General features: G+C 44.9%; 2 protein-coding genes across 7 annotated transcripts; both read right to left on the reverse strand.

Annotated features, from left to right (window-relative positions):
• Positions 1 to 274: 274 nt before the first annotated feature.
• MCRIP1 (MAPK regulated corepressor interacting protein 1) lies at positions 275 to 5,973 on the reverse strand. Of its 6 annotated transcripts, XM_079967712.1 has the most exons (6): positions 5,814 to 5,973; positions 5,180 to 5,240; positions 4,103 to 4,269; positions 3,517 to 3,618; positions 2,574 to 2,684; positions 275 to 392 (listed from the first exon to the last, which is right to left on the reverse strand). In XM_079967712.1, the coding sequence occupies exons 1-5, from the start codon at positions 5,956 to 5,958 to the stop codon at positions 2,620 to 2,622; spliced, it is 540 nt and encodes a 179-aa protein (XP_079823838.1). In that variant the 5' UTR covers positions 5,959 to 5,973; the 3' UTR covers positions 275 to 392; positions 2,574 to 2,619. The 6 variants fall into 6 exon arrangements, 5 of the variants coding, with proteins under 5 accessions (XP_079823838.1, XP_079823839.1, XP_079823837.1 ...); XR_013836351.1 differs by lacking the exon at positions 275 to 392 and having other exon boundaries at positions 1,627 to 2,684; positions 4,048 to 4,269; XM_079967713.1 differs by lacking the exon at positions 275 to 392 and having other exon boundaries at positions 1,627 to 2,684; positions 4,103 to 4,221.
• A 2,286-nt stretch (positions 5,974 to 8,259) lies between these two features.
• On the reverse strand, positions 8,260 to 11,076 carry PPP1R27 (protein phosphatase 1 regulatory subunit 27). Its single transcript, XM_079967716.1, has 3 exons — positions 10,610 to 11,076; positions 9,528 to 9,678; positions 8,260 to 9,042 (listed from the first exon to the last, which is right to left on the reverse strand). The coding sequence occupies exons 1-3, from the start codon at positions 10,785 to 10,787 to the stop codon at positions 8,919 to 8,921; spliced, it is 453 nt and encodes a 150-aa protein (XP_079823842.1). The 5' UTR covers positions 10,788 to 11,076; the 3' UTR covers positions 8,260 to 8,918.
• Positions 11,077 to 15,703: the final 4,627 nt, after the last annotated feature.

The raw sequence follows: 15,703 nt of genomic DNA on the forward strand, positions 1-15,703 counted from the left end.
ACAAGAAAGAGCAATAATGATTGATGGAAAGAAGTAACCTCTATGGACCAACCCCACAAATAGAATGTAAACCTATCCCAAGTAAAGATTTACACTTTCAGAGTGTCTTGGAAAACTGCCCTCTTTGTTTAGCTTGGATCAACAAATAAGATCTCACTTAATTGGGTTAATTCCCATGTTAGCTTCATATTTCAGCCAAAAAAGAAACCCTGCAATTCTGCATGGTGGGAAGCACATGATTAAGGGTGCTGAGGGATTTACTGAAACCATCCTGTTTATCATTATCACACCACGGGCAACCTTTATTTTCTTCATTTGATCTTCTATATCTTCTTTGACGTCTCCTTGGCACTATGCTCCATGTTGCTTTCATAGCTACATTTTTGTGCTGCCTGTTGGCAGAGAAACACACTCTGTTCTAATCCAATTCATGACATGACATTTGGTCAAAGTAAACAAACTGGTCAGGCTGGGTACAAATATTGCCCACTTCAATCAAGATTGGCAAAAGCGCTCAGCAAGTTGGATATGATTTCAAATCTAGCCTAAAGATATATTTGGGAAAGCAGACTGAGGTAAAATATCCACAGCACAGCAAACTACTGAGGATTCAAGCGTTACTGCATTTGGGGGTGCTGATTCAGTTTGCTGCGGTAGGAAAATCCTGCTAATCCAACTAAAGGTAATAATATCACCTGCAGCCAGATTACAGTGTGAAAATAATGTTAGCTTCCTGTTGACCCTACAGGCACCACTGCTCTAGTTCCCAGACTTCAAGGAGGAAAAATACCTTACTAAGCAACACTCCCTACCCTGTTGCCTTAGGGAAAATGGATGTCTGAAAGTCTCCACCATTCTGCTGCAGAGGCACGTATGTGTTCTGTGCACACAAAAACTTCTTAAGGTGTCAGCTAAGACTACTCAACATAACCCAACACCAGATAAACCCTGTGCTAACCCTAGTAAGCACCAGTGTTCCAAGGATAGGAAACACTGTAGGTGCCTGCTGCCAATCACACAGAAAATGACCATGTCATTAGTCAAGGAAATAGCAAGTTGTGAGAGAGGCCTTGCTTCACAGTAGGTTTCACCTCATGAAGCACTTTCCCCAAGCAGCCCACAACTCCACCTCCTTCACAGCACAATGTGAACACCCTTCTAAGGTGCACAAAATAATGTGTATCCAAATGGCAACTGTTTACCAAGCACTAGGATATCTTTCTGAATACTAATAGCTAAATACATCACACCTAAGGGACTAGATATTTCATAGTTCCTTCTCCCCGTACAGGATTGCAAAAGGGACTTGAATGCCCTTCTGGAGGCTTAACCATCACAACAGCATCAGGTTAGGTTGAACTGTAAATTACTCCAGACAGACTAAGTTGCAACTAGCCCAGCACCAATGGAGAGTAATAGTCAAGTAAAAACAAAGGAAGCTTCCAAGCACTGCGTTAGGGCAGCAAAAGGAACAAAACAAATCCCCTTCCTTTTGAGAAAATTCACTCTGGCTCAGGTGAAGCAGTTCAGAACAATGAGAACATGGAACCCAAAGAAAGATTGGTAAGCAAGCCCCGTTCATGGGAACCCAGCTAGAGATGCAGGATAAATTCTCAGAGCAGAATGTCAAAATGACTAACCAGTTTTTATTTACAACACTCCTTAAAAGACAGACACAGACCAAGAGGGGCATTACAAAGGGAAAAGAACAGCCACCATGCCCCTTGCCTACCCAACTCTGAGCAGGGTCCCCAACATCACTGCCTGAGCTGGACACAAACATGGGCACTACTGCCACTTGCCAGTGCCCAGCACACACCAAGGCTGTCCCCAGCCCTGCTGGGGCACGGGGGCTGGGCTCTGGGGCTAGCTCAGAAATGCTACCTGCCCCCCCCCCCCCGGCTGGGGCTGCAAGTCAGCCGAGTGTAAAGACAGCAGAACCTGGAGCACCTGCTCAGCTCAGAATAAGGGAGTCGATTCAGTTTTATCCTATACAACAGAATCCCAAAAGAGTTTTCCCTTGGGAGACTTTGTACCTGGGTCCCTCAGCCTCTATCTTCAGCGTTTCGCCATTGTTGTGCCACAGAGCTGAGCAGATAGCATATGGAGATCGTAGCACAACACTCTTTCATCCTCCAGTCTAAAAGCTCAGGTACTGTATGAGGAGTCAGTCTGAATTCTCACAATGTATTGATAGGGTGGACTACGAAAACCCATATTGCTTCTGTCCCATCATTCTCTCTTAGCCTTGCCCTAAGAAGGGCTGGGCTTTGAAACGGGTATAGGGAGAGATTAGATATTGTTCCTGATCCTTCTGCCTTATTCCACACTCCTAAAACAGACAGGGTACACACCAACCTCTTGGCCACCATCAGAGTAAAATGTCATTTACTAAGGGGAAAAGGTAATTTCTGGGGCCAATTGTAGAATGAAGGCAGGCAGGCCAGGCCAGGCCAAGGGAAGCTGTGAAGGAAAGGCAAAAAGCCTATCCTTCCTTAGGGAATTCAGAGCCAGCCCCAGGCACAAGCCAGACCAAAGGAGGAAACCAACACAAAGTCATCAAATTCATGTACCAGTGGCCACACGCCAGCACTTGGGGCTGAGGCAGGCCGAGCCATTTTAGGATTTCTTAGCATCCTGTGTGTTCCGCCGCTTTAGGTCACTCAAGTCAACAGGTCTGAAAGCTGTCAAAAAAGAAGAAAGGAGACACAATTTAGGGTAAGATTCCTGACTACCAACATTGCTTTGCATCAATACTCCCTCCAGCCTGCCTTGATAAGAACAAAGATGCTAGCCTCCCCACCATCACCTAACAGTTAGTACCCTAAATTGGAATTCAGATCACAGGTAACCTACACACCTAATTAAATGGTTTGAGTTGGTACCCCAGACCTATTCAACACAGCAGGCCATTACTACAACCCAAACCCAAGGGGTCTCCAGTTCTACCTAGAATGATAACCTAAATTCTTCAACCAGAAAATCTCTAATATGCAAGAAAGTAGGTACATCTATATTCATGTACCTAATCAAATTCATGATCCCCTATATGTTTCCAAATATCCTCCTATACAAGAGAGTTTTCACCATATGTCAGAAAAGCAAGAAAGATGAGGACAAATGGGCTTCCCAAGGAAACAAATGTCAGAGCCTGGTGCCAACTGCTGAAAAGCCCCTTTCATGCATAACCATCCAGCTCAACCCCAGAGAGAACTGGAACAGGGCCTGAATTGAGTCAATAGACAGATCTGGATTGGAGCAGTCAGTCCAGGCCATATAAACCTTTAAAAGTCAACACCAGCACTTTGAACTATCTGGAAACTAATGACAACAATGCTTCTAGTGATGGGTTTCAGTTAGGATTCTTTCAGCTGCATCTTGGACTCTATGTTTTCAAATGCTCTGCAAAGCCAGTCCTACATCAGAGTAATCTAAACTGGCTGTCACCAAGGAGGTGTAACCATGACTAAATTAGACCTCTCTTTGAAAGGGGAAAGCTAGCAAAAGAAAACTCACTTTTCAGACTGGGGTTTGGCATCTTCTCCACATACTCCTCCACAAGTCCCCGTTCACCACTTGCCATCTGATTGCGGAGATCCCGCTCCACACACTGCCATGCTGCAGAGAAGGGGAACAGTTAAAGTGGGGATAAAACTTCACATGGAGAATACAGAAGAGCCCTTTCCTTTAGCCCAAGAGTACTGCCAGCGTTTGGCACCCTAAGACAGCCTAGACACCAAGCAGTGGTCCCACTGTTACTACTGGAGAAGTCTTTAAATGCAAATAAATAAGCAGGGAGGCAATGACAGCTGTTTGTAATGCTGGATGCAGAATCAGAAGACAAGTCTCACATACCCTCAGAACTATCCGTCAGTTCCCACAATTGGATTCATATCTAAACATTCCAATGAGTCTCATCTTCATTTTCTTCACTTTCCTGCACCCATCTTAAATACATGAGTAAGGAAAAAAATAACACCAGAACTGCAACCGCATGAGAAACATATGTTATATACAGGGTAAGAGGTAAGGAAATGTGCTACTGACTCAGTGGAGATGCAGCAACTGAAGAGATCAGCCTTCTCAAATGTAAATACTGCACCTTCAGAGATGAAACGCACATTCTCCTCATGTGCAGGAGTGAAGATCTCACTGCTGTTGCTTGGGGAGCGAGGGCTGCTGTTTCTCTTGCCATTGTATACAACTCGGGAGACAGGAGAACTGGAAGTGCAGTGGAGACCCCAGTGAGAGAGGAAACAAGACACTGATCTTTGCCACAAATAAAGAAGCAAAAAAGGAAGATTTATACTAACTATCCTGGCAAAAGGATCCTTTAGCTCTACAGACCATTCAATGTGGCTGCTATTACACTTTTCAGAGAGTGTGACCAATACAGACTGCGGTTGTGCTTAGTTGTCATTTACATCAGGAGTAGGCAGACTTCAGGCATGCAAAATCTACTTCTTTTTTTAACTAGAGCTCAATGATCCAACTATCACAGCCAACTCACAAGAGTTGCACACTTAGAATTGAAGAGCACTGAGCTCAGGAATTTGTTTTGAATATGAGCACTGAACTAAACTGAGCTCACAGTCCTTCTATATAAAAATCTACCTTGGCTTACCTCACCCTTTTCATCACTTGAGCCGCATGACTTCGGAGGGATGGTCATTTTTTTATTGTCAGTGCTAAGCAACTGGGAATCAAAAATCCTTACTGATCTACTTCAAATCACTCAGAGATCTATTCTGATATCCCTATGGCCGACCCCTAATTAGCATGACACCTTCTTATGTACAAAGTGTTAAACAGTTATTGTTTCAGACTCAAAACTAAAGTTATATAGACAAAGAAAAGAAACTTGGAGGAACTGACATCCAAACATTACCTAGTGAAGCTAGGTGGGGAGGTGAACACAAAGACCCATGCTAATGACCAGTTAAAGGTTCAATCAATGATATCCATTTACCTTTATTGCCCACACCATTCCTGAACCACTGTCAGCAGGTAGCAACACAGAAAGATTTTTGGTACATAACCGTGGTATACACAACCACCAAAGACAGCAAAATCAGCACTGGGAGCTGAAAGTCTCCAATCATCGAGGAGTCAGTACATTCTGACAGCCCGCTCAGTACTAACACAAGTTCAATTCCCACAACCCCATAAGTTTTCTCACCTCGTCATGGCTGCCTTTTCCCCAGCCCTGGCCCAAGTCCTGGATGTGTGGCTTGGCAGTGCTAAAACAAAGACAAGACACTGAGCTCAGTGGGGATGGACCCTCAATAAATCCCACGGGTGGGGACAAATTGCTCCAGTAACCGACTTTGGATGGAAGCATCTATGCCCACCTCTGCTATTACATTTAAGGAGATTGCAGCATCTGGTAAGTCCCACCCCATCGCTAAAAATCCCCAAATGTGTCCAAAAGCCCTGAAGCCCCCCGACACCACTTCGGGACCCCACCGCCCTCCTCCCTGCTCCGAGTCCAGTCCCTAGAGGCACCTGCGCCTTGGGGCACCCCAATATTTCCCTCAACAACGCCCCCCCCTCCAATCCGCAACCCCACGCTACCCTCAGGCACGGAGATGGGATGTCAAGCTTCGTGAGGGAGGTGCGGGGAGAGGGAGGCCCAAGCAGCCGCACTTCTTCTCCCGGCCCCGAACGACAACAAGGCAGGCGTGGAGTTTGGGGACTGCGCTACTAGGCCCAGAGGAACAGAAAGGGAGCACTTCCACGGGGGGCTGGGGAAGAAAGGGCGCCCCACTCGCCGCGGCCCCACCCTCAATTCCCCACCCCGCAACCCTCTTCACCTGGGCCCGGGTTAAGTCCCGGCTTCTCTCGCTGCTGCCAGGCCCGGGGCGGAAGAGAGCGCCTAGGCCGGGCTGCGCGTGCGCACTGCGGGCGAATGGGCCCGGGTAGCCCCTGCACCGAGTACCCGAGGGAGGAGGTTTCCATGGAAACGGAGCGGCTGGGCAGGGAGGGGTATCCATGGAAACGGGAGTGAGGGGTGGGGAAGAGAAGCTCTGGGAGACGCGGGAGAGGGCGGGGAGGGTCTCCAGAAACGGGGAAATGGGGCAGGAGCCGGAGCGGGAAGGAGGCTTCTTAAAAGAGATCGCGTTTCCCTCCTTTGTGAGCTTCGGGAAGTCGGCATTGCCCAAAGCAGAGTCGCCACTTCCCAGGCTTGGGTCAGGATCCAACTGAGCGCTACCCGCCCCCCAATTTACCGTGTGGCCCGTTTTGTGGACGTTTGAGGCTTCTCTCCACATCCTGTTTTCATAATCATTACTCTCTAAGTCTACGCCAACTAAGTGTGGACAATTCTGTGATTACGGGGGGAAATCATTGACATGATTTCACACGTTTTCATTAACATTTTCCGTGTTTGTATTCGAATTGCAATCTGAAAAGAGCCTTCTCCAGTTTTCCGAGATCTAGCTCTCTTTGGGATGGCATTTAGGATGCATGGTTGACAGAAAGGGTGGAGGAAATTTCCCATTAATTAGGAAATGTTATTTTTTTTCTGGTGTAGGATTAATTTTAGACCTTGCCCAAGCCTTCAGGATAGGGCACACTATATAGATTGACACTTTCAAATAGCAATACAAAAGCAATCCCTTTCTCTCTCACACACTTGTAGTATTTTTTAAATTCATTTTTTAACTTGCCCATTTGAATGGGTTTTTGTCATTACAGTGTTCTGTAGAAGCATTTTAAAGTGCTGCATTCGGAAGGGGAATCATGGGAGTGGAGACTTCCTGGTTTAGTACAACTCCAACACATTAGGAACTAAGGTTTCAACAAAAGTCTCCTAAATTTAGCCAAACAAATGTAGGTAAAAATAAGATAAAACCACTTGTTTTTGCTTACTAGACAAGGGCAGATCAAAGATCCTGCCCTGACTTCTGACCAATCTTGTACATCACCTTGCTTATCATCTTACTGGGCATTGTCTGTGCCTATCATCTATTGCCAGGGCTAAAAGTTATTTAAAAGTAAAGCTGAGGATCTCAGGATGTTGAGCAGTGTCCCCAAACTTAATTCATGTGCAGTGTATTATAGAGTGAGCCCTGACAATAGCTCTGCATGGTGATGTATGCTTAGATGGCAACCACAGTGACACCTAACCAAATATGTAGGAAGCCTGAAGCAAATGTGAGTTGTGCAGAGCTGCCCTACTTCTGTCAAAGCATGCTGACCCAGATGGTGCAAGTGATTCACTACTGATTTTCACCAAGAGACAAACTATCCAACTGGGAAGTAGTATTTAGCACTTATCAGGTGTCTCTGAGTGGACAAACCTCCAAGCATTGACTCGTCTCCAAGAAATGCCACATCTAATTTTCTTCCCGTCTTGTTCATGCATTTGCCAAGTCATTACTAAAGCCAACTCAAGTCATTTGGGACAAAAATAGTAAGAACTTTATTACAGGCCTCTTATTCCCCTTCCAAGTGATAGGTTGCAGGAACAACACCTCTGTACCTGAAACCTATCAGAAAGAAGCAGCCACAAACAAAAGAAGCCCAATTATTTAATTTCTTCAAACTGTGTGGTGTACCATAGACTGTGCAATTATCAGAAACATTGCACAGCTGAGGGCTAATATCCACCATCTTGCATTGCCATTTCATTCTTCTGTCTTCCAGAGAAAAGAGCATGCAAAGATTCATAGAATTGTAGAGTTGGAAGGGACCACGAGGGTCATCTAGTCCAATCACCTGAGCTATAGTATGCTGCACATATTTTAAGTGCTGCAAAAAAAAAATACTCAAGTTGCATAATTTAATAATACAGAATTGTAGCATTGGAAGGGACCCCAAGGGTCATCAAGTCCAACTCCCTGCAGTGCAGGAATCTCAACATCTAATCTGAAACCATACCAGACCCTGCTTAGCTTTGCAAATGTGCTAACAATTTTATTACTGCACCACTAGGAGGACATTGACCCTTACTTAACAGAATGAAATAACGGTGCAGCAGGGACAATGTCTAATGGACAACTTCAAGGTTAATACATGTCCTCCATCAAAGTTAAACAGCTAGATGTGTATGACTGAGATCTTTTAGGCATTAGTCACTATATCTTGTTCTGCTTTTTAAGCTGTTCTACTTTCCTTTAGAATTCATTTCCTCATTTCATATCCAAAATCTCATGTGCAGCTAGGGAACAGTCTAAGGGCAACCTGGGAAACAAAGTGTCTGGGCAGGAAGTGTGGCTACCCTTCCCAAGAGTAGGGGGAAATAAAAATAACCCAAGGTTGTAGAAATTACTTTATTGAAAAAATAAAAAGCTGTTTCAGAACCACATAAAAAATAACAGTAGAAAAGCAAATCTAGGAGCAAACATGTGAGACTTTATACATGACATTTTTAGGATAATATATACAGCAGAAAGATACCAGCTTGAAGTTGGGGCTATTTTCTCTTTGTGATAATCGTGTGAGGATTCTTCAGGCCTGAATAGGTTGAATGTCTTTGAGAAAGCACTGTTCAAATCAGTCATTGCCAGATAATAATTGGAAGGTGTATGTTCACACAAATTGGTACCCAGTCCAGTTCATTTCATAATCACCTGTGTGAACCTCCTGCACAACAGTGCCGTTTGGGCCAGTGTGTCCCAGCCATTAGACTCATTTTAACTAAAGCCTGACCGTAGCAGGTACCAGAAAATGGGCCACATGGTAGAGAAGTTTACATTTTCTGGAAGGGCTATCCCAAGCATAGCTCTCTGATAAACCCCAAGGTAGCCACTCTCATACATACACATTACAACCAAACTGTGGTCTCTTTTAGGAGGCCGTACACTCTTGCCAACGTAGTAGGGGCAACTTTGCTAGCCTCCCTGAAGCATGCAACAAATGCTGCTGCCTACCATGGAGGCTAAACTCCACATGGGAAAGAGCTGAGTGGCACTAGCTTAGTCTACTCGGGCTGCTTTGAAAAGCTCCACGAGCTCCTTGTACTCTGGGTCAATTAGGTCAGATGGCTTCTCCCCTTCATCATTGGTAGCATCACGCTGGGCCCCAAGAGAGATGAGGTACCTGCAGGATTAAAGAATGAGGTGATGAGACAAGGACAGAATTGACACACATACCTACATACACAGTTTAGTTCAAACATGCAGTTTTCCCTATGCTTTCATAAACAAGATGATACAGAGGACTTGTGAATTGGCTGTTGGTTTCAATGTAAAGCTTTCCTCTTTCCATAAAGAGACCAGTCTTCTCTTATAGCTGGTTTCCATTCTCACCTTCTTACTTGAGATATCCTATATATTTGGGAGCTATCATAGGTCACATAACACGCCAACACAAAACATCACTGCTAGTGTCCAAAGACTAGCACTACCTATTGGATGGTCATCTAGCCAACAGACATGTCACCATCTCAAGTCTAAGCCTAGCACTCACTGTTGAGCAAGCCCTACTTCCCTCCCCATTTTCCTTGACCAAGTTTGTGGCCTGTCAAGAGAGGGTGGGCATGGCTAGACTAGAGATTAAAGGTTAACATAATTTGCATCTCTGACCTTGCAATATCAGCGTGACCGTCACTGCAAGCCATGTGTAGGGGTGTCCAGCCGTCCTCATCTTTCTGATTGATGTCAGCACCATATTTCACCAACAGCTTGACGCAATCAAGGTTCCCAGAAAGCACAGCTTCATGGAGGGCAGCCATACCTAATGGGAGAAGGTAATGCATCAGCCACAACCTGATCAGTCACAATCTTAGGAAAACATCCCACAAAAAGGCAGCTGTGCTAACATGCTTGAGACAGTGGGGAGGAGTTGTCTAGAAGCAAAATGCATCGTTTTTCTCTCAGAAAACTAGACCAGGGCCTTTACATTTTTTAGATTGCATTATCTTATAAATATTGGGGAAATGGCACACAGAGGGGACAATTTTTGGCCCACCAGGTTCTTTGCATGGAGAAAAAGAATATTATGTTAACTAAGGCTGAGTGAGTTCCAGAAACTTATTTGGGGAATTAAGTAAGCAGTTTGTAAGAACAGCACCTCGATCAAGGCTTCTATGGCCTTCTGCAGTACTGAGTCAACGTTATGAAAGTCAAGTGTGATGGAAGTCGGTAAGAAGCAAACACACTCTCACAATCTACTGGGCCATAGTAGCTGTAACTGTTGAAATTCCTGTGACTACTGGATTTCTTTTTTAAGTGCAGCCTTTCATGCTGATATCATAGCTGGGGGAAACGGCTCAAAGAAACACTGATTCAGCTTTACGGCTGGGCATGAAGCTGCTCTGTTCATCCTGCCACTGGATATATTGTTCTGTTCTCAACTCAGCAGCCATATTTTATTCACACAGGAACAAGCTGCATTAGCAGATTAGTAAAGGGATTGATATTTTCTCAGAGAGTGCGCTGTACATATTGGCATAGTTTTCTTAGCATCTATCACCTTAGAATCTGTTCAATACCCAAGTGTCTAGCAAAAGGATTTCAGGTGACATAGCTCCCTATATTGATGTAAGTGTTAGAGGGAAAAACATGACCTAGTTTGTAACACACAGCCTGACTTTGGGATTAGGCATCTGCAAGTGCTTAGGCTTATTCAACCACCCTTCAGTTAGGTTCACCCACGTCCTACTTACCTGAGGGGTAGATAGTGTCCAAGGTGACCTTCCTGGCACGGATGAAACGGCCCACCTGCTCCAGGTCGCTCTGCCTAATATGGTCCAGGAAGAGAACGTCATTGGGGAAACGCACAGTTTTCAGGCCTCGTGTATATCGCCTATACCTGGGAAGTGAGTCTGGGTAGTAGTACTTCATTGTGGCAGAGGTAGAAGGAAGAGCAAGAGACCAGCGAGACAGGACTGAAAAATGGTGTTGAGGAATAATAAAAAAAGCACACGGCAACCCAGACGACTTTGAAGTGCCTTGAGACCCAAAGGATTCTCTTCTCTGTAACGCTTGCACCTGAAAGACTGGTGGGATATTAGCTATGATTTCTGCTCCTGATAGGACTTTCCTTGGAAAACACTGAGCATGTGTGGGTGATCTCCTGTTGAGGACTGACTATTTCCAGCGGTGTCTCCTGTTATATATCTTCCCCATGGCTATTTTGAGGATATTCCGCTCATGCTATTTGCCATGAGATTTGGTAACTGAGCTGCCCTGCCCTCCAGCCTCCCCCTTTTGAATATAAGTCAGGGTTTCAATTTACATCCCACCTGTCGATGTGCAATAGTTAATGGGTCAAGCTTGCTCCACAATCGGCTTGTGTAGATCCCAGAACCCAGCAGCCCGATTCTGCAAACCACTGTTTGCAAAGCCCACTGTTAGCCCTGCTTTCTGGAACCTCTTGACAACCTTTGTGGGTTTTCCAGAATATACGCAGCTATCTCCAACAGGAGAGAAATGCACAGAACTTAAGTTCTACACTGAAGTTCAGTTCAAATTGTGCAGACAGCGAAACTTCAAAATTTACAGTCTTTTAAAGGAAACTATGCATTTCCTTCAGTTGTATAACTCTAACTTGCTGCATTTTGTTGCATCTTGAGTTTTGAATAAGCAAGAATATTAAATTATGTGGTGAAAATGGTGGAAACTATGAAATGTATGCATTTCCTCTTTTCGAAAACATCAATGCATTTCCACCAATTTCCCACTTCAAGTGCTGCCATCTCACAGAATGAAACTGGTCTCATATCCCAAACTTAACAGCAAAGGGTTGTATCCCATCAGGTAGACACCTTGTTAGCCACTCTGATTAACTTCAGTGTGTCTCCTCCATTATGACTGGCACTGGATATAACCCTACGTACCCTAGAAAGGCATCTCCCAACCTTGGAAACTTTTCTTTCTTTAATCAGCCAGTTGATTCCAGAGGTAACCGGCTCAGGACAGAACAGCCATTCCCAATGATATCCATCCTCCTGCCCCTTTAGAACTGGCCACCAACCAAAAAGCATCCGCATCAGAGCAGCCTGATGAGAAGAGGTTTATCTTCCCTCTCTTCCTGAAGAAATATGCCAAGTTTCTGACTCTGTAAAAATAAACTAGAATAATCTACTTTCCTTGGGTACCTCAGCAGGCACTGGATGGTAAACAGTGCAACTGCAAGGAGCAGTAATGAGACATCCCACAGCTCTGCTTTGTTGTTATTCTGGGTTTTGTAAGGAACCCCCTGTTTACAGACACTGTGACAATGAATGCAAGCATGTCCCATTTGCCTTTGATATTACAAAGCATGAGAACACTACACAATGAGATCAGGATGAGCAAATTACTGGGCTAGAAACTGGCTTTTCATCTCAAGAGTGAAGGCAGCTAAAACCAACAACCCAAAGACCCATAGGTGGCATGGAGGCCTTATTTCATAAACTAGCCCTGTTCATATGGGATGCATGTATTCTTCATAGCAACGATTTGAAAGTTTGCCTTCTGCAGCTTGAAATGAGAGACATCCTGCTAGTGTCAGAAACTAAAGTGACCGTATTGGGCAGGGGACCAATGCCGTCACACAACTCCCCCTGCCTCCGGGCCCAACCCTCAGCTCATACCTAGCCCTGGATCAGCCACTCTGCTAGAAGTGTACATTTTACGCTGTCATTTGAATACTGCCAAACACATTTGTGCATATTTGCATATATATTTTTAATTTTGCTGTAGAAAGCCATTTGAAACAATCTACAAAGCAGACCCTATTTTTGGAGGTCCTAGCTCGCCTGGCATCCCAGCTGAGCAGAGCGAGAAAACAGCCCCACAAACAAGGCCTCCTGCCTTCCCTTCAATCAGCATGCAGCAACTTGTTTTCCTTTGCTAGGGCTGCTATCGCTCCCCATCATGTGACAGAATTACATATTTGCTTACAGAAATATTCTTCAGCAGAAGCAGCCAGCAAGCACAACACCTGTCAGGATTCTGTGCGTATGACAGGTAATAGCTGTTCAGTATATGCGTCTTTGTACACCATTTCTTGGAACGAGAGGGAATTAAAAGCTTCCTGACCTTTAGAATGTTTTCTACACTGAGAATCCTCAACTTGCCCAATGGCTCTGTCCTTTGGCAGGCTGGGCAAGGTTCTTCTGCACACACAGGATTGGGCAACAATATCCAAGTACTGCTTTCTGGTAATGACCTAGCAGGTGAGAGAAGAACTACAGAAATAAGGTGCTTCTGAGTCCCCATCCCTCTGAGATGTTCCAGAGCACAATGTTCAATGATGATACTAAATGTCTCAGAGATCAAGAATCCACAAGGGTTTCAGGGTTTCTCTCCCAATAAAAGTGATCAGTCAGGGTGACCAAACCTGTTTTTGTAGTGAAGCAGCCTGAAAACAATTCTGAAATTGGTCTAGGAGCAATTATATCAATTTCCCTATCCGGCCATTTTAAAATGAAACTAGGGCCTCAACAGAAGCAACAGCCATGCTGCCTGAAAAATCCCCCTGATCATTCAGAAATACATCAGATTTGATCTCTCTCTTGGGTCAATGGGGTGATAATCACCACCAGATCCTTCCCCAATCACTCAGTAGCAAAGATGATATTTAGGGCATGACCACCAGTATGTGTTGAGTGCACAATTTATTGAGACAGCCCTATGGTACCCAGGAAATTCTGAGCAGGCCTAGGCACAACAGGCCCTGCATGGATCTTGAAGTCCCTCAGCACTAACATCCTGAAATTCTCCACCAGGTCAGGCAGGTGGGTGGACAGGACACCAACCACATCCCTGTCCTGTATCTGCCACCCAACAGAGGTAAAAACCCTCACATCCAGCTCCCAGATGGGCTGGCCCTTCTGGCACGAATGATGAAATTTAATGCAGCAACCACTACATCTCTTCCCTGTTGCTCCAATCTTGCCTGATGCTGCACCAAATACCAAGATAGGCAACACAAGCTAAGGTCAGGGCCCTCCAATTCACCTACCCATATCTCAGTTATGTGCACAAGGTCAATCACCTCACCCATGATCAGATCATAGGTGAGTTGTTTTGCCTGGCATTAAGCAACAGCGCGGGACAGGTAAGCATGGATACCCAGTTCTCTGTTGTGGAGGTGGCTGACCATGGATGACAGACTTATAACAGAAAAGGACCAACAGGTGCAGTAGTTCCACTTAACTCAACGCTCAAGTGATGACAAGTACGGTATTGCTTTAGAAAGCACTCTTCAGTTACGGGATTTTAAGCACATTGTTGCAATGGAGCCACCAAACTACCCGAGTAGCTTGGGGCACTTTTCAGAACATCAAATGCCTTTAGACTTGCTATCCAAATTCAGACCTAGCAACTGCAATAGCATCCTCACAATCTTGCCATTGTACTGCCGACTAGGGGGTTGCATGTGTTTTTCCTCTGCAGGTCGGGTCCCAGCGCCTTAAAACTCTACTATATGAGCCCTTGCAACATTGGCTGAATACAACAATTCCACTGGACATGGGGGTATGTGCTTGCTCCCTCTTTACATAAAGAGTAAATTCCTAGCATACGCAACCACAAAGATATGCTTGAAAGGTGAAATCTCAGAAGCCAGAGTAAGGTCTCAAGAACCTTGCTGAGTAAGGTCTCTAGAAGCCAGGGGAAGACTCAAGCCTTGCAGAGCTTCTTGACGCTGCCCAGAATGAATAAAAGAATTATGCAGAGTATGCGGTCATACTAAGTTGCCTAACTTGCCTGATTTATGTGGGTTACGGAGGTCAGGTGACGCAGAACGCAGCTCAGCTTACAGGGGACTGACCATCCGGGAGCACTATTACACCAGGGTTCCTATCCTGCACACCATTCAAAGACTTGGCCATGACGTACAAAGCCCTTTAAATAACTTGGTCCTTACATAACTTGCAAGTCACACTCTTCCTTAAGAGGAAGCACTTGCTTTTTTTTTTTTTTTAAATCATCCAATCTACTTCAGCAGACATTAGGCATCTACTCTACCACTTACAGAATTCCTTCCCTGTAAAGCTTTGGAAGATAGTTTGGTATTTTGAAATGCCTTTCAATATGAATTTAGTTTGAGAAGAGTGGAGAGAGAAACTTCCATTTTGTATTGTTGTATTACAGGCTCTGCCAGGAGCCTATAAGAGAAGATACAAATTTGGGTTGCTCCTGAATTTTACCCTTTCGGTCAATAATGTAGACTTTCCTCAGTCTCAAAAGGTACAAGCAAGCCGCCAGGGCTCTGAAAGATCAAGCTACTGTGCCTTTAACAGCCTTCAAGAGGATGGTGGAAGGGTCTGCCACTGCATACGGAGGCATGGTTTCTCATATCTAATTCTGTTGGAAGTGACATTCTGTTCCACACCCGTTCTTAGAACCATGTTGGAAGTAGATCTAGGAAAGGAAATTTGCCAACACTCATGGGAGTTCTCCTGGCCTTCTAAACTACTCGCCTACCTCCTCTAGCATCCAGGAAAATTCACTTAAAATGTACAGACGAATAATACTAACACAGTGCTACTTTTCCAGAAGAGGTACCAAACTTACTATGAACGCCTTCCTTGGTTCTCTTATAATGGCAATGGTGCCTACCCGAGAGGTGCCAGAACAGAGTTCCGGCTGAAAAGCCCTAGCACTATAGCCTAGTGAAAATGTCACAAATCTTGTGAACACCCAAATCCCTCTGCTGGAGGCACTGTGGGGAATGTGGCACTTATATCCATCCTTTGTGCCTTTGCTCAGCTGTGAAATCTATCTGGATGCAGGTACTATAGAAGATGGGTGTGATAATTCATGGCTCA

The sequence above is a fragment of the Podarcis cretensis genome (genome assembly GCF_951804945.1).
Source record: "Podarcis cretensis genome assembly, chromosome: 2".
Taxonomy (NCBI): Eukaryota; Metazoa; Chordata; class Lepidosauria; order Squamata; family Lacertidae; genus Podarcis; species Podarcis cretensis.